General features: G+C 45.4%; 2 protein-coding genes across 5 annotated transcripts in view; one reads left to right on the forward strand and one right to left on the reverse strand.

Moving 5' to 3' along the window:
- Window positions 1–82: 82 nt before the first annotated feature.
- LOC139563227 (cytoplasmic tRNA 2-thiolation protein 2-like) lies at window positions 83–8,145 on the forward strand. 2 transcript variants are annotated; one of them, XR_011672511.1, is made up of 16 exons: window positions 83–445; window positions 595–669; window positions 870–948; window positions 1,030–1,089; window positions 1,260–1,320; window positions 1,446–1,555; window positions 4,068–4,363; window positions 4,503–4,638; window positions 4,829–4,960; window positions 5,073–5,164; window positions 5,923–6,023; window positions 6,218–6,413; window positions 6,554–6,759; window positions 7,129–7,195; window positions 7,306–7,361; window positions 7,528–8,145. XR_011672511.1 is itself a non-coding variant. In XM_071381657.1 (15 exons), the coding sequence occupies exons 1-15, from the start codon at window positions 390–392 to the stop codon at window positions 7,610–7,612; spliced, it is 1,602 nt and encodes a 533-aa protein (XP_071237758.1). In that variant the 5' UTR covers window positions 83–389; the 3' UTR covers window positions 7,613–8,145. The 2 variants fall into 2 exon arrangements, 1 of the variants encoding a protein (XP_071237758.1); XM_071381657.1 differs by lacking the exon at window positions 6,554–6,759.
- The window catches only part of LOC139563220 (piezo-type mechanosensitive ion channel component 1-like), an 84,324-nt gene continuing 67,381 nt past the window's right edge, over window positions 7,904–24,846 (reverse strand). For 2 of the 3 annotated variants that reach the window (XM_071381632.1, XM_071381635.1), the window contains 30 exons: window positions 24,767–24,846; window positions 22,511–22,615; window positions 22,160–22,316; window positions 21,692–21,935; window positions 21,464–21,560; window positions 21,155–21,320; window positions 20,892–20,981; window positions 20,456–20,535; window positions 20,171–20,242; window positions 19,103–19,203; window positions 18,827–18,956; window positions 18,616–18,699; window positions 18,310–18,482; window positions 18,086–18,207; window positions 14,961–15,119; window positions 14,529–14,787; window positions 13,890–14,078; window positions 13,445–13,760; window positions 13,196–13,319; window positions 12,879–13,026; window positions 12,392–12,606; window positions 12,052–12,210; window positions 11,765–11,912; window positions 11,469–11,657; window positions 11,175–11,267; window positions 10,787–10,959; window positions 10,530–10,652; window positions 10,345–10,424; window positions 9,617–9,815; window positions 7,904–9,454 (listed from right to left, as the gene is read on the reverse strand). The exon at window positions 24,767–24,846 is cut by the window's right edge and continues 125 nt beyond it. In XM_071381632.1, coding sequence (XP_071237733.1) covers window positions 9,190–9,454; window positions 9,617–9,815; window positions 10,345–10,424; window positions 10,530–10,652; window positions 10,787–10,959; window positions 11,175–11,267; window positions 11,469–11,657; window positions 11,765–11,912; window positions 12,052–12,210; window positions 12,392–12,606; window positions 12,879–13,026; window positions 13,196–13,319; window positions 13,445–13,760; window positions 13,890–14,078; window positions 14,529–14,787; window positions 14,961–15,119; window positions 18,086–18,207; window positions 18,310–18,482; window positions 18,616–18,699; window positions 18,827–18,956; window positions 19,103–19,203; window positions 20,171–20,242; window positions 20,456–20,535; window positions 20,892–20,981; window positions 21,155–21,320; window positions 21,464–21,560; window positions 21,692–21,935; window positions 22,160–22,316; window positions 22,511–22,615; window positions 24,767–24,846 — 4,540 coding nt within the window. In that variant the 3' untranslated portion in view covers window positions 7,904–9,189. The remainder of the gene's footprint in view (window positions 9,455–9,616; window positions 9,816–10,344; window positions 10,425–10,529; window positions 10,653–10,786; window positions 10,960–11,174; window positions 11,268–11,468; window positions 11,658–11,764; window positions 11,913–12,051; window positions 12,211–12,391; window positions 12,607–12,878; window positions 13,027–13,195; window positions 13,320–13,444; window positions 13,761–13,889; window positions 14,079–14,528; window positions 14,788–14,960; window positions 15,120–18,085; window positions 18,208–18,309; window positions 18,483–18,615; window positions 18,700–18,826; window positions 18,957–19,102; window positions 19,204–20,170; window positions 20,243–20,455; window positions 20,536–20,891; window positions 20,982–21,154; window positions 21,321–21,463; window positions 21,561–21,691; window positions 21,936–22,159; window positions 22,317–22,510; window positions 22,616–24,766) is intronic. The other variant, XM_071381634.1, reaches the window with a different exon arrangement.

The raw sequence follows: 24,846 nt of genomic DNA on the forward strand, positions 1-24,846 counted from the left end.
TTTCTATTTAAAATATGTGCTGCAACATTGATTAATGTGATACATCCACAAAAAGAACAGTGATCCAACCACAAACTGCTCTTCACATGATTGTGGACAGAATCTAGCACGTCATCAAAATGCGTTTTGTTGTTATTCCAGCACGAGCCCTTTAACAGCTATGAGAAATAGGCTGAATTAAATACATCTCGAAATAGCTAAACTAATCTAATGAATTTCTCTTGCTAAATAGAGTTTCGAAAAACTCTGGTATCTGCTCACATAGTTTTAACTGGCTCGCTGGCAAGCTTGTACCGAAAACTCTGTTACAGCTACATTCTGCAATTGTTAGCTAGCAAGCTACAATAAATTAGAGCTCTACATAGCTAGCTAACTCGCTCAACTCGACCATGTGCCAGGTTGATGAAGAATACAATGGACAGCTAGATCACAGAGTGACCCCACGGTAAACTATTTGCCCATTTAACAGCTAGATTACCCAGTTGCTTTAGCTGCAGTCAAGCTAATGTAGCTAACGTTAGCTTAGCTACTTAAAGTTTTGTCTGCTGTAGCAACTGCTTCCAGCCGCTCACAATTCATATTTTTTTATCGCAGTGTCTCCAAGAAGTGTGTCAAATGCAAAGAAAATACAACTGTATTGATTATCCGAGCTGGAGATGCATTTTGCAGGTAACGTTAATTGAACTTATTTTTGCAAGTATCACAAACTAGATGTATTTGTCTCAAGAACTGACCCCACAGAATTTACTGCAAAAATTAGTGCTAATTTATACTTAGTTGTGCATTTTTTGTTCTCATTGTCAGCACATATGCTCTTTGTAGCTAATAATGAAAAGTAATGCATTTATTTGGGTATGTCTTCTGGCCAGGGGCTGCTTCAAGGAGTACTTCATACACAAGTTCCGGGCAATGCTGGGAAAGAACCGGGTCATATTCCCAGGAGAGAAGGTATTGAATATCCATCTCTAACATGTTTGTAACGTCTTACATAAATCAAACAACTGAGTTGGCATTGTTTCTCTATTGTAGGTTCTTCTTGCAGTATCTGGAGGGCCAGCCTCTAGCTCCATGCTGTCACAGGTTCAAGAGGTAGTTGGGTCAATGTCTTCCTAGATGTGTAGTCACACTGTATGTTGCAATTACTGAAATATCACAGAGCTGACATTTTAGATGTAACTCATTAACAGTGTCTTCAAAGTATTATGGGTTTCAAACTGTTTTTGTTTTTTGAATGAAAATGAACCTTTTTCTTCTCTCAGGGTTTGAGTCGAGACGCACCCAAGAAGTTGAGATTTGTCCCTGGAATTATCTACATAGATGGTAATGCACAGATGATCATCACTGCTCTTTGGCACAATGTTTTTTTTCTTCTGTCACTTAGCAGGTGGTTCTGGCCCATTAGACTAGCTCATGTGTGATGATTGTCTATTACCGTGTCTTGACAGAGGGCGGTGCCAGTGGTCAAAGCATGGAAGAGCGGAAGAGGGCAGTGGCTCAACTGGAGTCAGTTTTCAGAGCCACTAATTACCATTACCACATAGTCCACCTGGAGCAGGTGAGCTGTCAAGAGATGGGTCAGATTTTTTTTGTGTACTTCTGTCTGGGATGTGAGACTGAGCTTTGATCATTGGAATTAAATATGTACCGGAATTAAATATGTACAATGCCTTCGGAAAGTATTCAGACCCCTTGATGTTTACCACATTTTGTTACGTTAGAGCCTTATTCTAAAATGTGTATACAATATCCCATAATGACAATGGAAAAACAGGTTTTTAGATATTTTTGCAAATGTATATAAAAAAACGGATACTTTATTTACATAATCGAGGCCGTCATTGTAAATAAGAATTTAACTGACTTGCCTAGTTAAATAAAGGTCAAATAAAAAAAGATGAACGGAGCAAAGTACAGAAAGATCATTTGATGAAAACCTGCTCAGGACCTCAGACTGGGGCGAAGGTTCACCTTCCAACAGGACAACGATCCTAAGCACACAGCCAAGACAACACAGGAGTGGTTTCAGGACAAGTCTCTGAATGTCATTGAGTGGCCGAGCCAGAGCCCAGACTTGAACCCGATCGAACATCTCTGGAGAGACCTGAAAATAGCTGTGCAGCGACGCTCCCCATCCAACCTGACAGAGCTTGAGAGGATCTGCAGAGAAGAATGGGAGAAACTCCCCAAATACAGGTGTGCCAAGCTTGTAGCATCATACCCAAGAAGACTCTGCTGGTATCACTGCCAAAGGTGCTTCAACAAAGTACTGAGTGAAGGGTCTGAATACAATGTAATATTTCAGTTTTTTTTATATATATATATATATATATATACATTAGCAAAAATTTCAAATCCTGTTTTCGCTTTGTCTTTATGGGGTATTGTGTGTAGATTGATGAGGAGAAAACCCCCCAGATTTAATCAATTTTAGATTAAGGCTGTAGCATAAAAAGTCAAGGGTGCTGAATACTTTCCAAAGGCACTGTATTATAGCTTGTCATTATTTAGAACAGATATTCCCAACGTTTTTTTTAAATTTTTTAAATTTTTTCTTCTTCTCATTTTCAAACAGTCCATTTATATTTTCCAACGGGGCTATACATTTGGGTGAGTTTTTTCTTTCCTCGCCTGAGTAGCCTCGTTTCACTGCCAAAATTAAAGTTAAACCATCTAGTGTTCAGCAAAATAACAACACAATGTCAAATACAGGTAGCCTAGTCAAATAATTAACATCCGATCACATTAACCGTTACTCTCTCGCGGGAATTCCACTAAGGGTCTGTATGTAGCCAAACGTAGCTGCTGCTCATGTTGGTATCTGTACTGATGGCGCAAAAGCCATGACAGGGAGACATAGTGGAGAGGTAACGCGTGTGCAAGCAGTTGCTCGCGACGCCACTTGGGTACACTGCAGCATCCACCGAGAGGCTTTTGCTCTCAAGGGAATGCCTGACAGCTTGAATGACGTTTTGGACACTACAGTGAAAATGGTTAACTTTGTTAAAGCAAGGCCCCTGAACTCTCATGTATTTTCTGCACTACGCAATGATATGGGCAGCGACCATGTACAACATACAGAAGTGCGCTGGTTATCAAGAGGCAAAGTATTGACACGTTTTTTTAAAATTGAGAGACGAGCTTAAAGTTTTCTTTGGTGACCATAATTTTCACTTGTCTGACCGCTTACACGATGACGAGTTTCTCACACGACTGGCCTATCTGGGTGATGTTTTTTCTCATCTGAATGATCTGAATCTAGGATTGCAGGGACTCTCTGCAACTATATTTAATGTGCGGGACAAAATTGAGGCTATGATTAAGAAGTTGGAGCTCTTCTATGTCTGCATTAACAAGGACAACACACAGGTCTTTCCATCATTGTATGATTTTTTTGTGTGCAAATGAACTCAAGCTTACGGACAATGTAAAAGGTGATATAGCGAAGCACCTGAGTGAGTTGGGTGCACAATTACGCAGGTACTTTCCCGAAACGGACGACACAAACAACTGGATTCGTTTTTCTGCCCTGCCTCCATTCCACTTACCGATATCTGAACAAGAGAGCCTCATTGAAATTGCATCAAGAGGTTCTGTGAAAATTTAATTTAATCAGAAGCCACTGCCAGATTTCTGGATTGAGTATCCTGCCTTGGCAAATCGCGCTGTTAAGACACTGATGCCCTTTGCAACCACGTACCTATGTGAGAGTGGATTCTAAATAAAGAGCGAAACTATTGATTATTATTATTATTTGTGCCCATGTCCTATAAGAGCTCTCTGTCACTTCCCACAAAACGGGTTGGGACAAACTCATGCTCATTCTTAAGTATAATAAATGTATTGTATAGTGTGTGTGTGTGTGTTTGGGAGGCTTACAATGATGGCAAAAACATTTGAGAGTAGCACCAGGGTCAGCCAGAGGGGGTACGCAGCTGGAGGTTGAATGTTTTGAAGGGGTATGGGGCAATAAAAAGTTTGAGAACCACTGATTTAGAACATATGGTTGCATCATCTACTCTTAGTTGCATCATCATGTCTATTGTCTTTCGCTTCCCATGGTGTTTCAGGTACTGAGTCTCCCCAGCTCCGTGCTAGAGGCAGGATCCTCGGCAACGGAAAAACCTCAGACTGGGTTGAGTTATAAAGCTGCTGTGGATCACTTCATCCAGACCAGGAAGAACCAGAACCAGCCCCCAGACCTCTCTGTGGAGAATGCCCAGAGTCACCTGTCCAGTCTGAGCATGCAGGAGGTCCAGAATGGAGTAACCAGTCCCATCACCCCTGAACACACCCAAGCCCTTCAGAGACTGTTTGCCTCTGTGAGGACGCTGACAGCCAAAGAGGATTTGCTACATACACTGAGGTGAGAGATTAGACAGTATCTCTGAGACATGCCATTTACGTATCCGAGCATATGGGGGATGAACATGTCTGAAATGCTTCTGAAGGTCTAGTTTGTGTAAAGGCCATTTATGACAGTTGTAACGTGTGCCTTTGTCTAGGCAGCACCTGATTCTCCACACAGCGAGGACGCAGGCCTACACCAAGGTGATGATGGGGGACAGCTGCTCCCGTCTGGCCATCAAACTGCTCAGCAACATCTCTCTGGGGCGAGGGGCATCGCTGGCAACGGACACGGTGAGGGGAAAAAGACCTCCCCTCTTTCAGCTGTAGAATAGTGAACATGATGTTTATGCCCCTCCATTGCAATATTTAAAGTACCGTTCGAAAGCATCAACGTAGCATTACCCCACGTAGGCTTACATTGTGTATTGAGCTCTGGCAGCAGCAGCAGCTGTGTCATTTTGAAATGTTGCTATGTTCACAGGGCTTCTCAGATCCTCGCTACGGAGACGTGGTCATTGTCAGACCCATGAGGGACTATTCCTCTAAAGAAATAGCATATTACAACAGAATGTTTGACATCCCCTCAGTCTTCATCCCTGGCCTGGACTCTAAGGTGAGAGTCGACTGTGTTCTGATTACTATCATTGTTATCCAGTGTGGCACTGTGTGCCAAGCCAGTATTCTTCTCAGAGTATTTTAAGAGTTTTCTTCACCGCCTCTTCCAGGCACAGGACAAGGCCAGCATCCAGCGCTTGACAGAGAGCTTTGTCACCAAACTCCAGACTGACTTTCCCTCTACTGTCAGCACAATCTACAGGTGAGGATGGGTAGCACAAGAAGCCACACTAGGAACCAGTTGTAAGAGCGACTTCTATATGGTGCAGTAAAGAAAATAGCGGTTGTGTAAGGTTAAAGTTGATTTTGGGGGTCTTCTGAAGAACCCCACCATTGATTGTTGTTATTAATTTGCTTACGTGCCATTGTACTTATGCTCACTGTATAGCTGAATATTGAGGCCTCTGTGTCTAGCTCTCTGCCAAAACCCGCAGCCCCGCGTCTGTGAGAAAAGGGACTGAGGATGATAGCGAGACACAGAGAGACGGCATCTGTTTTTCTCTGAAACAAGGGCAGATTTGCATACTGCTGAGACAGGTTCTCAGAAACCTTGTGTTCAGAATAACTTGTTCTTTTAGCTGCACATGCAGGTTTTAGACATAGGAGATCCCACCGTAAGGTGTGATCTTGGGTATATAAGATCCTGTCTTTTGTTCGGGGCAGAACTCAGGAGAGACATCAGTTGTATGTCTGATGTTTGATCTTTGACTTCTGTCTACAGCTGTATTTTGATTCAAATTGTTCTGATTTATAAGTGCACATTTTGAGTGTTCCTTATTTGTTAAGTAAATAACGGGGCCCAGAAAAGTGGAAGCAACACAGTTGAAAGGGGATTTTGTTAAAAGAAGGATACTATATCAATCTTAAGTGAGCCTGTTCTGTATCTAGACTCGTGTGAAGATGGCTGTTGATAATGTTTGAGGATTTTGGTATTGAACACCTGTGATGGTTGTCCTCCAGGACCAGTGAGAAGCTCCACACAGCAGGTCCCCCTCAGAACACCAACACACAACTCTCTGCTAAGTGCCTACTGTGTGTCTGTGCCTTGGACACTAAACTAGGTGAGTCACACTGCCAATGTACTAAGATGGCATCACATTACGGAAATGTACTGTACTCACTAAATAAAAATACATGTAATTTTGTACTGAAATTAGTTGTATTTTTCATTTAAATTGTAATACCCTAATCACGTAAATATCTCTTATCTCTACCTATCCCTCTCTCTCTCTTTCTGCCTCCCACTGTACTGTAGAGGAGTTCTCTGCCTACCAGGCCACACTGATCTCAGAGCAGCTGTCTCAGAGGCGGGGCCCAGGCCCTGAGTGTACCCCTGGTACAGCAGCAGCTCCAGGGTCGCCTCCAGCCTCCTCGGCAGGCCAGGGCCACTCCTCTGGAGAGGGCCAGAGTCAGGGCTGTGAGACTGGAGAGGGGGGCTGCTGTTCCTCTAAGTCAGTAGGCATTTATGTCTCCATTTATGTATACGTCCCCAATGTTTGCATTACTGTACAGCTGGATTATGTACACCGAGTGTACAAAACAATAACACCTTCCTAATATTGCGTTGCACCCCTCTCCTTTTTGCCCTCAGAACAGCCTCACTTCGTCGGGGCATGGACTCTACAAGGTGTCGAAAGTGTTCCACAGGGATGCTGGCCCATGTTGACTCCAATGCTTCCCACAGTTGTCAAGTTGCCTGGATGTCCTTTGGGTGGTGGACCATTCTTGATACACATGGGAAACTGTTGAGTTTGAACCCAGCAGCGGTGCAATTCTTGACACAAACCAGTGCGCCTGGTACCTACTACCATACACCGTTCAAAGGCACTTAAATCTAGTCTTGCCCATTCAGCCTTTGAATGGCACACATTCTAAATTGTCTCAAGGCTTAAAAATCCTTCTTTAACCGGTCTCCTCCCCTTCATCTCCACTGATTGAAGTGGATTTAATAAGTGACATCATTAAGGGGTCATAGCTTTCACCTAGTCAGTCAGTCATGGAAAGAGCAGCTGTTGTTCATCTTTTGTACACTCTGTGTATATTCACGTGTTTACATTATAGGGTGAAGTGCCAAGCAACTTGAGGTTGCTTGTACAATAAGAGGCTGTGTTTAATTTGGGATGTTGATCCTATTGAATGAATACAGTACTGTGTGTGTTCTTTCAGGGAGCCAGAGACAGTGGATCTTAAAAGCCTGTTGTGTTACAGTTGTAGACTGACCATCAAAGACATGGTAAGTGAAAGGACATCTATCACTTCACATTACTCCTAAACATGACCAAGATAATCTTTACAAAGACTACAGCAGGACAATGTGAACCATGGACTTTCTCTGTTCTACAGACTGCATTAGACGCCCTTCCCCAGTACATACTGTCAGAGGCTGAGAGGAGGAGAAGGTGAGATTAAAACGACATTCTTTACTCAAAAACAAGAAAAACGTGTGAAATAGCTATTTTTAATTTGCCCATAATGTCTGAATATAATATTGAGTTATTACCAGTAGAATTTCACTTAGCATATCCTTCTATTTACCTTGTTACTTCTCTTTATGGACTTGTCTAGGTCTCAGATGAGGGAGGAGATCAGTGAGTTCCTGCTAGATGAGGAAGAGGATGAAGCCATCCCAAGGGTCAATGGGTCCTTGTGACAGACTAATACCCAGTGTGACTGGACAACGTCCAACGGCAGACCCTGCAGTGACATTGTTCCCTTGGCAACTATACAGCCAAGGCTATTTGTCTCAATATGAACTGTAATACCAATTGCTTTTATTATTTATTTTCAGTCAGTTCATTAATTATTTGGATATAAGACAACTATAGACAGTTTAAATCAATCTTAACTACACCCAAAATGATTTGTACATGGCACTGCTTGGTGGTGAATCTAACATTGATTCAGGTCTAACTAATGAATTGAATATATGATGCTGAAACAATTTGTTTTTCCATGTCAGGAATGAGAAGGATCATTTATTTGTACAGATGAACAATATTTTCATTGGTTTAGGCGCTGAATCACATTATATTGGAAATAGAAATGATTATTCTTCCACAACAGAGATCCCATAGCAACAACCTACATGGTTCTGCATTAGAACTCCCATCAGCATCACGCAGGTTCTCTGAAAATGAGAGCAAACATATGGCAATAAAGTATAACACATGTTTATTAAAGTTAGGAAAGGTTTTGGTTTTACGTTTTTGCATATAGGTTTATGCATATTGGCAACTACTCAAGCAATGGTTGGACCATATTGTAACAATTCAGAAAAAAAGATTTAAGGCACAATGGTAGATGTGTTTCCTGTATAGTATCACAATTTATCAAACTACTCTAGCACAACATTTTCTAGAGATGGGGCTAATGTTGCCTTATGCGTTAGTCCAGCATGGAGACATTTTGTATGTTTCAGTCTTTACTCTGTACAGTGTTGCTATACTCTCATTTAACCACCATATATTTTACACTTGTAAAAAAAATGAAAGATTCAAGTCTTGCAATCAATAAGCCTGTAACTTGTTGCCACGTACAAAGTTAGCTTTCCTCCCAACTGAAGCGTTTCAATTTGTAAACAGTTTGAGTAAGATTCAGAGATTTGGCTGAATATGATCTAATAGTGTTTTGATTGGAAACAAACACCCTACTTTAGGTCCTTTTTCTCTCAAATTGGCCCCTTTGGCACTGCATTAGTCCACACTGTGCTGGTCAGCGTGGTGAGGATCCAGCCTGTGACCTGTCTGGGGGCCTGGCTCTTCATTAAGGGGTAGTGTCTGTAGGTCGAGCCGGCCATCACACCTCATTCAGAAGCCGTTCTTTCTGTTGGAACCCAGGCAATAAGACAAGAGGAGCCTGGCTTTTGTCTGTGGTCAAAGTGCAAAGCATCTAACCTGCCCTTCTGTTTGGAGAGGCCTAGCCAATCCTTCCATAACCAGGGGACAGGCACTGGAGCAGCCCCTTGGCCGTCACACAGCCTCTGGCTCACTGTCTTGTCAGTACAGCCCACCAGCAGAGGCAAATAGCACTCTCAGTGTACAGAAACAGACAAAACATCCCTTTCCCCCTGGTTAAGAGAAGGGGTTAGTGCACAGTGAAACTAGACCCACTGGAGCTACCATTGGTTCTTTTAAAAGAAGACCAGGTAGAGGCACCCCTGTGTGTGAGACAGCCCCAACCAGGGGTGCTCTGGATGGGATGGGACAGGACAGCTGGGGGGGAGGGGGGCTAGCGATTGTCACTTGATAGCTTGTCTCTTGTCCACTTAATCATAGTCTCTGGTGAGCGGTAGAGGAAGATGAGTTTGGAGTAGAGCTCCTCTTCCAGCTCTAGCTCTCCTGTCTCCCTGACCAGGAAGATGTCTGTGCACAGCTTGAGGATACGGTTAACACAGGGCAGCTCCTCAAACATAATGGAGTGAGAGATCTCACTGAAGAAGCCCCTCACAAACTTCCCGATCACCAGCACCACAGACACGTACAGACCCATGATCCTGCAGCGGAGAACAAATGTAGAATGAGCATAATTGAACATAGAGCTCTCTTCTATTCAAAATACAGTTCATTTCCCACACAATAGTTTGAATGTAAATCTAGTCTATTAGATTAGCTGGACTTGGCTACCATTGTGAAGACCGGTAGGTACAGATCCTTACCCATATCCTGCCAGGAAACCTAGGCTGGGGGGGCTGACTTTGTCGTTGAAGATGACCATGGGCAGGACGCCGCAGGCCCCTGTGGACGGAGGACAGTCGGCGATGCTGATGTCCCACCACTCCTGGGCCCCATGGGTGCTGTTCAGAGAGCGGTCCCTCATCAGAGACAGTGTTACATCCTGGTAGCCCTCCTCATCACCTGCAACATAACATGGTGTCAGGGAGACAGTAACACAGACTGACTGCCTATGTTTCAGCTTTGAGCTTCCTTATAGACGGGTTGGTTGTCTAGCAACAAAACTGATGCGTGCGCAACTATGGGGCTAAACAGACGGAGTTGGCTTAGATTGTTGACATGTCAACTATATATCGCCTCCAATGTTTATTGAAAATATAAAGAAAGAAAGCTGAACAATGAGCACTTGTCTGTCAAATAAGTCGTTACAGCTAGCAAATTTTTGCCATATTAGTTGACGTGACATCAGACAAAACATGACATGGTATCAAGAACAATATCAAACAAGCTGAAACACGAGCCACTTACGATTCCCCACATGGCAGTTTCTTGTCATTGTTGCCAGCTATCTGGCCATCCAGAATCACAACAACACACTGCCTTCTGCCCCATTGAAGCGTGCGCATAGTTTCCGTGACGTTGTCAGCTAACCCGTCTATATTTCAAGTACTGTATGGCAAGAAGGATGTTTATACATAAAAGCCGCTCTGACCTTCATACAGCTGGTCGACTGGTTTGGCCTCGGCTCCGTTCGGTGCTCGGATATAGTTGGGGAACATGTGAGGCACACGTCTGATAAAAAACAGTACAGATCATGTCAAACAAAATTCAGGACAGGATTTCACACAACAGATATGTAAATACTACATTTGACTTTGAGCGGAGAGCAGAACATACACTGGGTCTGTGCGGTTCCCCACTAGCAGGGAAGCCAGGTCTGCTCTGACCGGGTTGCCTGGATCCAGATCGATGGAGTACTTTTCAGACGTGTGCTCCACAGTGCCACCCTTGCCAAGGTCCCTGAAGAAAGAGACAGACAAAAATATATGAAATATAGAAAACCACAGGGCAACTACTTAAAACCACACACAAACAGGTGCATACACATACAGGTGCACACACACCCATGCACACACACACCACACCCAGCTGACCTCTGGAAGGTCCAGGCCAGGCGTAGGGTCATGTCCACAGGGCTGCCCAGCAGCTCCTTGACCACCTCCTGTCGACTTGGTGGGCTGATCCTCCACACTGACCCTGAGCTGCCCTCGATCTTAGCTGTCACTATGTCCTCATAGCTGTAGAGGGTGATGAACTGCATAGCCCTCTGCAGGGGACACACACAGACAGTCAGAAGTTACAACTACCTACCACGGAGCAGCAGAGCTCAAGTCCATGTTCGTTGTATTCATCATTCAACAGGGATCACTTACTCACAGTCACACAGTTGTACACAATTTGTTTAATTGTATTCTAAAACAGGGCGCCCGAGGGAAGGAAATTAGTTGAGCTCTTTACAGTAGAGTTGGAGGTATTACGTACAGCATTGTCATAGAAGTTGGTGGTGAGTTTGTTGTAGTCCTCCTCAGTGAAGGACTGAATGGACTGCTGCTGGACACTCATGGTGAACAAGGGCTATGGAGAGGGACAATGGTTAACGTTTCAGTACAACAACTCTAACATGAGCACATATCAATGTATCTTCCATAGATTCTCCATTGCTTGCTTTTTAGTGCTGGACGAAACTTGCCGTTGAAGATGACCATGGGCAGCATGGGTCCGGTGCCCATTAGAGTGTAAATTGTGCTCACTTATAATTTCCCCCCCAGTAATTACCTCATATCCTCCCAGCTTGACGGTCACTGTGACATCCACAGGGTGATTGACCACGCCCACAACCGATCTGACCAATGAGATGAAGAGCAGCGGGAACCAGATGATGCAGATGAGGAAGAAGATGATGAGTCCTCCCATCCCATACTTCACTATCTTCTTCTTCTTCTGGCCTTTGGGCTGAGGGTATTTCTGAGGATGAAGAGGAACCAGCTGTAAGAACTGCTGGCCTAATCACATACTACAACAGACAGCAAGGGATTTTATCAACTACATTTGTAACCTAGAGGTCTTTGTACCTTCTCTGTCTCACGGCTGCACTTGATGATGAAGATGTTGGCGTAGATGTCTTCCACACACATCCAGTTGGAGAGGGACAGAGTGGTGTCAGTCCACACCCAGTCCATCACTGCCCGGAGCTCCACCAGGAAAGGCACCAAGCGGAACCTGAGAACAGACAGACAGACAATATCACCCTGTACCAGTACCCAACCTCATCCCATCACCTCCCTGAACAGGGAGACACCCTGACTCAAACATATTAAATGGTGTGGCAGAGTAGGAGACTATGAATGGACAGACTCACCCCTGGAAGAGGAAGAGGTTGAGGTGGTTGAACTTCTTAGTGAGGAAGTTGCCCAGGATCCGGGTGGGGTAGCCACAGCGGATCTGATAGGCCGACAGGGCAAAGTAGATACACTTGAAGAAGTACCAGAGCTGAGCCACGGAGTTTTGACTGAACATCCTGAGAGGACAGAGAGAGAGACACACTCCAGTATACACCTCAGAGAAATGATGCAATAGGTACACCGCTTAAGGACTGTCGAACATCACGAAGATAGACAAACATATCGTCCTAAGCTTGATTAAATAGACAAGATGTAATGAGATGCATCACTCTGCGGACACACCCGCCTCTTCCTCACCTCTCAGTGACAGCAGGCAGGATGAAGAACATCCAGAGGTGGATGCCGAACACCAGGATGATCTGGAAGATGAGCTTGCCCAGGACGGTCTTGCGGAGGTAGAGGGCTCGGTCGATGATCATGGTGCTGAACTGGATGAGCAGCATCACCAGGAAGGCCTCGGGCACCTGGTCCTCTGACAGCGTGGAGGCAATGTCTGCTGCGGCCGAGTGTTTCTGAAGCACAATGGGCGAACCGTTAAGTCCACAGAACGCTGTTATAGTGTCCTGTGACCAAGCACAGAGCTTCTAAAGATGGCGTTTTGATGGTTTAATCGGAATAACATGTAAGTGGTGACGCAACAATGAGTAATACAATATCGGAATTGTTTTGAGAGGTTTGAAAAGTTTGAGAGATTTTGCCGGCGCAGGTATAGGAATAGGTTGTGGGCCAAGAGTGGCCTCATACACAAAGTGAATTTCATTGCAGTCATGTAAACAGTACTCACTCCAAAGGCCCAGAAACCGAAGACAATAATGATGAAATCCACCACGTCCGTGAGGAACATGAAGGCATAGACATCAGTGGCAGCACGGTACGGCGCATGTAAAATGTCGCTGATGAATTCGTGACAAGGCTTGTAGACATCCCGCACACTACAAAGAGTAGTAATCGTGTCACAACCAACTACACTTCTAAATGCAAATCAAACCCCACAGAATGATTTACAAACCATAATAACACTATAGAATCCACTGGTTATGTAATTGTGTGACGTCTGTATTGTCTGACGAGCTCTCCAGTGAGTGACTTCTGTGTACTTACGTGGTGATGGTGAAGTGCGTGATCTTCTCTCCCACTGCTATCAGCTTCTTACTGGCTGCCTCTCTACGCTTACCCTTCTGTTTCTTCTTCTGCTCCTTCTTCTCAGCCTTGATATCTAAGGCTTCTAGGATCCAAACAGAATACAAATAATTTCACTGTAACTCTGAGGAGGGCAGTCATAAGGACACACAGGCCTTTAATTCATGAACGTCTTCATTCTCCCCTCTATTGCTAGTTTCTTTAACTGACCTTTGCTTAGTTGTTTTTTCTTGCGGAAGCGCATGATGCTGCTCTTCTTCTTGGGTCCCTCCACAGGCAGGCTGGGGGGCGGCTCTGGGGTAGGGGCTACGCTGGTGCTGGGCTCTGGTTCAGGCTGTGGGTCAGGCTCTGGTTCGGCCTTCTGGTCCTCGTCCGGTTTGAGTTCCTCCAGGTCCATGAGGCTGGGTCCTGGGCTGGGATGGACAAGGACCTCCACCCCTTCTCCTTCCTCCTTCTTGTTGGCCTCCTTTGATGGCCGTGAGGGCTTCTCCTCCAGAGCACATTCCTGGTCCCACAGGCCATACCGCTGATGAGAGACAGTGAAGAAACAAAACCGTTATGAGTATTGAATCCAATTCTTGTGGTATAAACGTATGATTATAAATGTCAAGGCCAACAGAGTCAAGGCTGAGAGTTCAATGGTGGGCTGGTATACCTGTAGCAGTGAGCGATGGAAGAAGAGAGCCAGCAGCTGCAGCAGATCATAGCGGATGTAGTTATCAGTCTTCTCCAGGCCCAGGATACGAGGTGGGAAGAAAGGCTTGTCCTCGTTCAGCGTGAGCTCATATACACTGTTCCACGGGAAGAAACCAAACTGGAACAGGTACTTGACCACCACCATGACCTGAGTAGAACCGGAACAAACCAGAACAATGCAGAGGGAAACATAGTTTAACATAAAGAAACTTATCTAATACATGACCATCTGTTAAATATTATTTTGTATTTATTTTTGTAAAAGCTAACAGCCTGGAACGGGAACAGAGTGGAATAAAGCCCTAAATTAGGCCTGGAAATCTGGAATGCAATTTGGTTTCTACCGTTGGTTTACACCAGGTGTTCAATAAAAAACAATCTTACACATGACATACTTCACATCTTACGCAATGTTTACACCACTTTAGCCAACGAAGGCAAGAGGAGGGAGAAGATAGCCATTGCACAGATGCAGAGGCCTACCATGTCTCAACAGGCTTGTATAGGTGTGCACTACCATACTACATCGGTGCGACAATAACAATCCATAAACTAGCTCTGTCTTGGTACCAGCATTTTCAACCCAACAACGACCCACCTCAGTGTAGACAATAGCGGTCATCCAGAACTTCTTGGTGGGGCGTGGCACGGCCAGCATGGCCCAGAGGAAGATGAGGATGGGCAGCACCACTGAGATGACGGAGGCCGTCACCATGTTGTTGAGCACGATGATGAAGTAGCACACCAGCTCTGAGTTGGCAGCCAGGAGGTTGTACAGGGCAAACTGCAGCTTCAGCAGGCGGTTCTGAGAGGAGTAGAACTCTCTAGACTGGACCAGCTCCTCCACAAAGAACTGCCTGAGTTAGGGGGTATAGAGACATTGCGGTCAGTACAGTTCATACACGTAGGACATACACAAGCTGATACGTGGGGACAGTTGGCAGTCTGAGTCGATCAGGCTTGAAGCTGGGGTCTGTAGCATGTCAACTGTAGAGATCTTCTGGGAACATTGTAAGGTGTATGTCAGTACCGGTCAGTGAGCATCTCGCTGGCGGTCCTGGAGTGGCGGTAGCGGCTTATGTGCTGTGGTTCTGGCTCCACCCCCAGCAGCTCCAGAGTGGGCTCTGAACAACACAGGGTGGTGCCGCTGTGACGCTCACGCTCGCTCAGCTCCACCAGCTCCAACCCACTACAACATAACACACAGGTCAGCAATAACACTCAACACTGACTGAATTATATACTGAACAAATATATAAATGCAACATGTAACAATTTCAAAGATTTTACGGAGTTACAGTTCATGTGAGGAAATCAGTCAATTGAAATAAATGTATTAGGCCCTAATCTGTGGCATTGTGTTGTGTGACAAAACTGTACATTTTATTGTCCCCAGCACAAGTTGCACCTGTGTAATGACCATGCTGTTTAATCAGCTTCTTGATATGCCACACCTGTCATGTGGATGGATTATCTTGTCAAAGGAGAAACGCTCACTGACAGGGATGTAAACTAATTTGTGCACAAACTTTGAGAGAAATAAGCTTTTTGTGCTCATGGAACATTTCTGGGATCTTTTATTTCAGCTCATTAAACATGGGAACACTTACATGTTGCGTTTAAACTTTTGTTCAGTGTAGATCAGGTATTCCCAAACTGGGGTACGCGCAAAGCCGTCGGGGGTACGGCAAATAAAAATGTGATTCACATAAAAAATATATATAATAATAATAATTCAATGTTTATTTTCTTCACAGTTTCAAACAGTCCATTTATATTTTCCAACGGGGCTATACATTTGGGTGAGTTTTTTCCCCTCGCATGAGTAGCCTCGTTTCACTGCCAAAAATAAAATTAAACCATCTAGTGTTCAGCGAAATAACAACACAATGTCAAATACAGGTAGCCTAGTCAAATAATTAACATCCGATCACATTAACCGTTACTCTCTCGCGGGAATTCCATTAACGGTGTCCGTATGTAGCCAAACGTAGCTGCTGCTCATTCCGTTTGCTCGAAAATGGTTAAAAAAAAGTTAAAAATAAATAAATAAGTAAGGCCCATAGAGACGCATACCAGCTCTACTGGTAGGACTGCTACTACCAGCAGTACTACACCTGCACCTGTCGATGACACAAGTTGTTCTGCTTCCATGAGCACATCCAATGCTAGCATCAGTAATTCTACATTTGTTGTTAGCCCAGCTAGCATGGACACTAACAGTTGTGAATCTGATGCAGCCGAAGAGATACCATTAATAAGAAGGGGCTAGATGCGACTTATATAGTGAGCTACCGAGTGGCTAGGACAGGCAATACTTTTGTGGATGACTTTATTCTTCCTGCTGCCACGGATATGGCTGGGACAATGCTGGGGGGAAAGGCAACAAAAAAACTATACAGACAATGCTTTCATCAAAAAAAACTGTTTCATGACTCATCAGTGACATGGCTGTAGATGTTTTGAAACAATTACTGCTTCGCATTCAAGCCAGTGAATTCTATGCGTTACAGCTGGATGAGTCAACAGACGTGGCGGGCCTGGCTCAGCTGCTGGTATATGTCTGTTACGTTTATGGGGGTCAATTAAGGAAGACATCCTCTTCTGCAAACCACTGGAAACCAGGACAACAGAAGAGGATATTTTTAAAGTACTAGACAGTTTTGTGACATCAAATGGACTTTGGTGATCAAGATGTGTTGGTATCTGTACTGACGGCGCAAAAGCCATGACAGGGAGACATGGAGGAGTGGTAACGCGCATGCAAGCAGTTGCTCCCGATGCTACTTGGGTACACTGCAGCATCCACCGAGAGGCTCTTGCCATCAAGGGAATGCCTGACAACATGAAAGATGTTTTGGACACTACAGTGAAAATGGTTAACTTTGTTAAAGCAAGGCCACTGAACTCTAGTGTATTTTCTGCAATATGCAATGGTATGGGCAGCGACCATGTAACGCTTTTACAACATACAGAAGTGCACTGGTTATCAAGGGGAATAGTATTGATACGATTTTTTGAATTGAAGTTTTTACTTGTCTGACTACTTACATGATGACTGGCCTGTCTGGGTGATGTTTTTTCTCGCCTGAATGATCTGAATCTAGGATTACAGGGACTCTCTGCAACTATATTCAATGTGCGGGATAAAATTGAGGCTATGATTAAGAAGTTGGAGCTCTTATCTGTCTGCATTAACAAGGACAACACACAGGTCTTCCCATCATTGTATGATTTCTTGTGTGCAAATGAACTCAAGCTTACGGACAATGTAAAAGGTGATATAGCGAAGCACCTGAGTGAGTTGGGTGCGCAATTACGCAGGTACTTTCCTGAAACGGATGACACAAACAACTGGATTCGTTTCATGCCCTGCCTCCATTCCACTTACCGATATCTGAACAAGAGAGCCTCATTGAAATTGCATCAAGAGGTTCTGTGAAAATTGAATTTAATCAGAAGCCACTGCTAGATTTCTGGATTGGGCTGCGCTCAGAGTATCCTGCCTTGGCAAATCGCGCTGTTAAGTTACTGATGCCCTTTGCAACCACGTACCTATGTGAGAGTGGATTCTCGGCCCTCACTAGCATGACAACTGAATACAGGCACAGACTGTGTGTGAAAAATGATTTAAAACTGAGCCTCTCTCCAATACAACCCAACATTGCAGAGTTATGTGCATCCTTTCAAGCACACCCTTCTCATTAACCTGTGGTGAGTTATTCACAATTTTCGATGAACAAATAAGGTTTTATATGTAAGATGGTTAAATAAAGAGCAAAATGATTGATTATTATTATATTATTATTTGTCCCCTGGTCCTACTAGAGCTCTTTGTCACTTCCCATGAGCCGGGTTGTGACAAAAACTCACACTCATTCTAATGTTTAATAAATGTATTGTATAGTGTGTGTGTGTGGCAGGCTTACAATGATGACAAAAAACAACATTTGAGAGTGCGCTGATCCTGGTGCTATGCAGCTGGAGGTTGAATGTTTGAAGGGGTACGGGACTATAAAAGTTTGGTAACCACTGGTGTAGGTGATTAAGAAAAGGACATATACATTCCGTTAAATTCTATTCTGTTCCTCCCTCGAAAGAGATATTCAATATTAATGTGCCCAATAGGTTAAATGGGCCATCACCTTCACCAACCTGGTGGCACTGGTTCTATTCCCATGGTCCGTGTCTCCCTCTATGTCTCCCAGACAGGTCTCCATAGTGGGGCTCTCGCTGCCCTGGGACAGCTGATCCTCCATGGGCTCCCTCAGAGATCCCTGTAAAATACTACAGGGTTAGGGTCCATCACTGGTCATACTGGGACAGTGGCCCACTAGAAGTAGATGACTTCTGGGTGTGGGAGGTACCTTAGAACTGACCTGGCTGATGTTGTGTATGAGGTGGTAGCGTTCGTTGCACAGCACGGTGGAGGTGTCCACGTACTGCTTGGTGATAAGGTTGAGCCACTCTGTTAGGCCGTCCACCATGGCCAGGAACACGATCCACAGCAACATGAGGACGTCCAGGATCCTCTGCACGATGTCTGCCTTCCCTGGAGCACAGCATGAGATTACATTGCACTAGGTCATACAGACAATAAAATGTGTGAAACTTACTGAATAAATGGCACTATATAAAGCACAGGGAATATACTGGCCAAAATATGAAATAAACCCCCAAAATACCTGAGCCCTCTCCTTCAAGTTCGTCATTGTCGTCTATCTCTTCGTGTGAGATACTTTCTTCAAATTCAAGACTACCTTCATGACCTGTAACAGAAAAAACAACAAGTTAAACACTGTGTGTGTGTGTGTGTGTGTGTGTGTGTGTGTGTGTGTGTGTGTGTGTGTGTGTGTGTGTGTGTGTGTGTGTGTGTGTGTGTGTGTGATCTCTGACCTGATGCTGGAGAGCTGTCCTGTTCCCTCTGCCGTCTCTCCTCTCTTTCCAGCCTCCTCTGTTCTTTCTGTCTCTCCTGGCGTTCCCTCAGTGTTGCCTTGGCGCTGGTCACCCACGCCCGGTACGCCAGCTGTGAGGCACAATACTGCATTGTGAAAAGCAAGCTTTGGAGTATCTTGAGTAATATTGTTGTTTTTGCACATTTCAGTGCAATTTAACACTGTGACAATGCTGTGGTGGCAGAGGCTGTGTTTCATGTCTGTAAGGTGAACTCACCTGAAAGGCAGTCTGTTTCTGAGGCTTTTTTTCTTCTGAAAATAGTTCTTCTTCCTCCTCACTGTCCGACTCAAACAGGTAGTAATCCCCAGAATGCAACACTGCAGAGGTAAACAGAAACCATCCAGATGATATCAATACATGGGGTCAGGACAGACCATGGGTAGTGATTGCATTTTCCGGTAGTACACCTAGTCATAACTCATATACATTGAGACCACTTCAAACCCAGGAGTGTTGATGCCTGATTTTCAAACAAAACTGAAACTAAGGAAACTGACTAGCAGCATTGGACAATGCCGTTTTGTCTGAGGAAGGAAATAATGAAAACAGATGTGGGGAAAGACAGGCCAAATAGACCGGGAGATTACAATCCTCTACTGGTCTGCAGCTGCAATTCGAAGAGTATAGAGAAATATGTGTATTACCTCCATGTGTAAAGACCTATTCCATTATGAAAATACTACTAGTCTGCTAATAAACTGTGACAAACTCTGATTGGTTCTGTCCTAAGGCAAACTCTTCCAGATTTCTGACTGTGCATGTAAACAGTGCAGGCCGGCTCAGCCAACCATTTCCCCATCACTGACAGAAGACATCAGATGCAGATGCCGCTCACCGCAGGAGAAAAATACTCCTATTTCAATATCAAAGAGCCCAGACAAATCTAATTTCCGGACCTCCTGAGGCAGACAGATGGAAGGTATTTTATTTGAGCTAAGGGCATCTTGGGACACAGCCCAGCCTCGAGTAATGACGTGATTCTAACTGACTGGATGACCTTCCAGAAGAAGTCTCTCAGACACAGCTGCATTACAGAGGATAGAGAGTGCACAGTCACATAAACATATACAATATTATATACATGGATGCTCATAGACACACCTGGAACATGCACATACAGGCACACGACAAGCAGCTGCATGCACAAACACATCCACTTAAGAACTTGGTGTGAGATAAATGCGGGGTCAGATACTGTGGAGATGGAGGGATGTGGAGAGAGTCAGTCTGGCACTGACATATACACAGACAGAGGGCTATATAGTGGTGGGCTATGGAGCAAACCTTTAGCATGGTCCAGCCAGGGCTCTTGCCACTTCTTGCCACGCTTGTGGCTTCTCTTTTCCCTCTGTGGCTCTGTGGGGTGAGATGAAGGGCCTCAAGCTTTACCAAACAGCAAACACACAACACAACCACCCTCAAACCATAATCTGTAGCGGTGGGTTGTTGAATTTCTTTGAATAAATTGATTAACGGTTAATAGGATGATTCATGACAGCGAGAGCACAAGTCCAAACCAAAGCTCATTTCATGCCTGCTGGATTAGTACAGAGTAATGAAGTTGAGTACCTGATGCCGGATCCGCCTTGGTGTCCAACTTCCGATGGCCCTCTTTACACTTCTCCTGTTTAGAGCGGATCCGTTCCATCCTGAGGGGCAGGGCAGACATATTCTGATGTCATCATGACGAGCACCGACTAGTTAACTCTCTCTCTCTCATTCCTCTCTCAGTTTTTCTACATTAGTTGTATATAATTAAGCAGTCATATATGGCACTTGACCACACTACAATCTTGGTTTTGGACGTGTGTTTTATAGAGATCGTCCATCTGCTGTCACATTCATCAGACATGCAGAGGGAGATTAATGGCCTTGCTAGTGGCCATTCTTGGCTATGGGCTAGTTATGAGAGCTGGCTCTCTCATTAGCCCATTTTAGCGTGATACATGAGGAATGGCTCAATGTGTTGAGAACATGGAAAGAGGTCGTTTCTATGGCTACTCACGATCTCTTGAGCTGCGAGAGGGACTTCTTCTCTACTTCCTGGTGGAAGCGCATGTTCTTCACAATGCTGGCCCTGAACAGCTCAAAGCCCCTGTGCCAATCAAAACATCAGGTCAACATAACATGTTTCCATACAGTACATACAGACTGAACACACAGTAAAACAGTATCAGCGTGAGTCTATCAAAACACTGTGGCAGTTGCAGGGGACTGTCGTGGCTCTTAGGGTGCCCTCTAGGAGGTGCTGAGGAGACCAGTGCTCACCGGGAGGCTTGGCGGGCAGAGGCCTGCAGGTCGGCTGTCACGTGCAGGAAGTAGCAGCTGAGGAACACTCTCCTCTGCAGCAGGAGGAAGAAGAAGCAGATACTGTCCCAGATGATCCCTGCCTCCTCTACAGGCAGAGTACACGCCTTATCGCTCACACTCTTAGCTGTAGGACACACACACACACGCATACAAAGTCCGCTTTGGTTATTCTATAATATCATTGTTTTCCTGCCAATTTGGAGGGTGACGTGTGTTTACTCATAGAGATAAAAGAACTGTATCCATCTGTATGTGTTGAGTACTCACGGTCATAGTAACCCTTGACTGTGCAGACCAGACTGAAGAGTTGGATCACCCAGCAGAAACCTTTCTGCATCTCCACCACGAACACACAGGCCAAGATCTGGGGACACAGCACACTCTCACTTAAAGGTACGCAAGCATAACAGTTCACCTAACAAGGTTTATTTCCACCCTGTATAGGCGTATGGTTACAGTATGTGGTTGTCCACAGCGAGGTGCATAGCCACTTACAGACAACATGTTCTTGGAGATGATTACGGCCACGTTGTAGATGATGAGGCAGTCCCACATGACCAGGCGCGTGCGGGAGGGCTTCCTGAGCAGCTTGGTGCCGAAGAGCAGGAAGAAGAAGCAGGCCAGCAGGTAGCCCAGGCCGAACACACTAATCCTGGTGGCCCCCGTCACAAACACCACCGACAAGACAAACCAGAACATGTGACGGAACACCATCACCTTGGCCATGTCCAGGTAACACCTGGAGGAGAGGGGGAGAGAGAGATGAGAGTTAATGTTGATACTGTATACTGGTAGGTGTAGTTGAGGATGTATAATAATTAGTGCCCAGAGTTTTTCCTGGTCAGGTCGCATGGTCAGGAAAAACTCCCGCCCCTCATAATAATGCCTGAAGGGTATGAAGAGGAGGAGTGTGGTTATAGCTGCTTTTAGGTCAGTTGTTATCAGTGTCTGGTCATACAGTACCTGCAGTTAATGAAGTTGGGGGCAGGGTTGAAAGGTCGCCCGTCCATGGGGTTAGGGTTGTCTGTGTTCTCCCCAGCCAGAACCATCCACTCCTCCCTCTTCTCATCCTCAAACACCTTCCACTGCTGGGAGGCACACATGAGGAGGACAAAGTCCGCTGGAGGGACCAGATACAGACACAACCATCAGCATCAAACAGGAGGAACGCTACAGTAGAACATCAGCTAATTAACCATTTTTTAGATTATGCATCTATGACCAGGATATTTTAAGGTCAAACAAACACAGGTCGTAGCGTTAGTAGGCCACAATATCACTGAGGTCAGGGGTCAGATGAGACAGGAGACTCACCAATGAGGTTCTTGGAGTTGGGGATGGTGTAGAAGTCTGGGAGGTAGATCCATTTGATGAGTGCTGAGTTGATTATGACGGGGGTGTTCCATCGCCAGGGGTAGTCTATAGAGGGAGGGACATACACTGTCAGGTACTGTAGGTACCATGGGGTAGTCTATAGAGGGAGGGACATACACTGTCAGATACTGTAGGTACCAGGGGTAGTCTATAGAGGGAGGGACATACACTGTCAGGTACTGTAGGTACCAGGGGTAGTCTATAGAGGGAGGGACATACACTGTCAGGTACTGTAGGTACCAGGGGTAGTCTATAGAGGGAGGGACATACACTGTCAGGTACTGTAGGTACCAGGGGTAGTCTATAGAGGGAGGGACATACACTGTCAGATACTGTAGGTACCAGGGGTAGTCTATAGAGGGAGGGACATACACTGTCAGGTACTGTAGGTACCAGGGGTAGTCTATAGAGGGAGGGACATACACTGTCAGGTACTGTAGGTACCAGGGGTAGTCTATAGAGGGAGGGACATACACTGGCAGGTACTGTAGGTACCATGGGGTAGTCTATAGAGGGAGGGACATACACTGTCAGGTACTGTAGGTACCAGGGGTAGTCTATAGAGGGAGGGACATACACTGTCAGGTACTGTAGGTACCAGGGGTAGTCTATAGAGGGAGGGACATACACTGTCAGGTACTGTAGGTACCAGGGGTAGTCTATAGAGGGAGGGACATACACTGTCAGGTACTGTAGGTACCAGGGGTAGTCTATAGAGGGAGGGACATACACTGTCAGGTACTGTAGGTACCAGGGGTAGTCTATAGAGGGAGGGACATACACTGTCAGGTACTGTAGGTACCAGGGGTAGTCTATAGAGGGAGGGACATACACTGTCAGGTACTGTAGGTACCAGTGGTAGTCTATAGAGGGAGGGACATACACTGTCAGGTACTGTAGGTACCAGGGGTAGTCTATAGAGGGAGGGACATACACTGTCAGGTACTGTAGGTACCAGGGGTAGTCTATAGAGGGAGGGACATACACTGTCAGGTACTGTAGGTACCAGGGGTAGTCTATAGAGGGAGGGACATACACTGTCAGGTACTGTAGGTACCAGGGGTAGTCTATAGAGGGAGGGACATACACTGTCAGGTACTGTAGGTACCAGGGGTAGTCTATAGAGGGAGGGACATACACTGTCAGGTACTGTAGGTACCAGGGGTAGTCTATAGAGGGAGGGACATACACTGTCAGGTACTGTAGGTACCAGGGGTAGTCTATAGAGGGAGGGACATACACTGTCAGGTACTGTAGGTACCAGGGGTAGTCTATAGAGGGAGGGACATACACTGTCAGGTACTGTAGGTACCAGGGGTAGTCTATAGAGGGAGGGACATACACTGTCAGGTACTGTAGGTACCAGGGGTAGTCTATAGAGGGAGGGACATACACTGTCAGGTACTGTAGGTACCAGGGGTAGTCTATAGAGGGAGGGACATACACTGTCAGGTACTGTAGGTACCAGGGGTAGTCTATAGAGGGAGGGACATACACTGTCAGGTACTGTAGGTACCAGGGGTAGTCTATAGAGGGAGGGACATACACTGTCAGGTACTGTAGGTACCAGGGGTAGTCTATAGAGGGAGGGACATACACTGTCAGGTACTGTAGGTACCAGGGGTAGTCTATAGAGGGAGGGACATACACTGTCAGGTACTGTAGGTACCAGGGGTAGTCTATAGAGGGAGGGACATACACTGTCAGGTACTGTAGGTACCAGGGGTAGTCTATAGAGGGAGGGACATACACTGTCAGGTACTGTAGGTACCAGGGGTAGTCTATAGAGGGAGGGACATACACTGTCAGGTACTGTAGGTACCAGGGGTAGTCTATAGAGGGAGGGACATACACTGTCAGGTACTGTAGGTACCAGGGGTAGTCTATAGAGGGAGGGACATACACTGTCAGGTACTGTAGGTACCAGGGGTAGTCTATAGAGGGAGGGACATACACTGTCAGGTACTGTAGGTACCAGGGGTAGTCTATAGAGGGAGGGACATACACTGTCAGGTACTGTAGGTACCAGGGGTAGTCTATAGAGGGAGGGACATACACTGTCAGGTACTGTAGGTACCAGGGGTAGTCTATAGAGGGAGGGACATACACTGTCAGGTACTGTAGGTAAAGAAGGTGATGTTCTTGTATAGCTACTGGGATGATGGTGATACGTGGAGATTAATGAACCCCACTCACCTATACAGAGTGCAGGGGGAATGCCCACACACAGTATGTACTGGTAGATCATGAAGATGCTGAGGAACAGGCAGTACTTG

The sequence above is a fragment of the Salvelinus alpinus genome, chromosome 33, assembly GCF_045679555.1.
Source record: "Salvelinus alpinus chromosome 33, SLU_Salpinus.1, whole genome shotgun sequence".
Lineage (NCBI taxonomy): Eukaryota > Metazoa > Chordata > Actinopteri > Salmoniformes > Salmonidae > Salvelinus > Salvelinus alpinus.

Coding starts and splice junctions, on each gene's coding strand:
- LOC139563227 (XM_071381657.1), top strand. CDS start 390: ATGTGCCAGGTTGATGAAGAATACAATGGACAGCTAGATCACAGAGTG. Junction 1,090..1,259: donor TGCTGTCACAGGTTCAAGAG/GTAGTTGGGTCA, acceptor TTCTTCTCTCAG/GGTTTGAGTCGAGACGCACC. Junction 4,364..4,502: donor GATTTGCTACATACACTGAG/GTGAGAGATTAG, acceptor GCCTTTGTCTAG/GCAGCACCTGATTCTCCACA.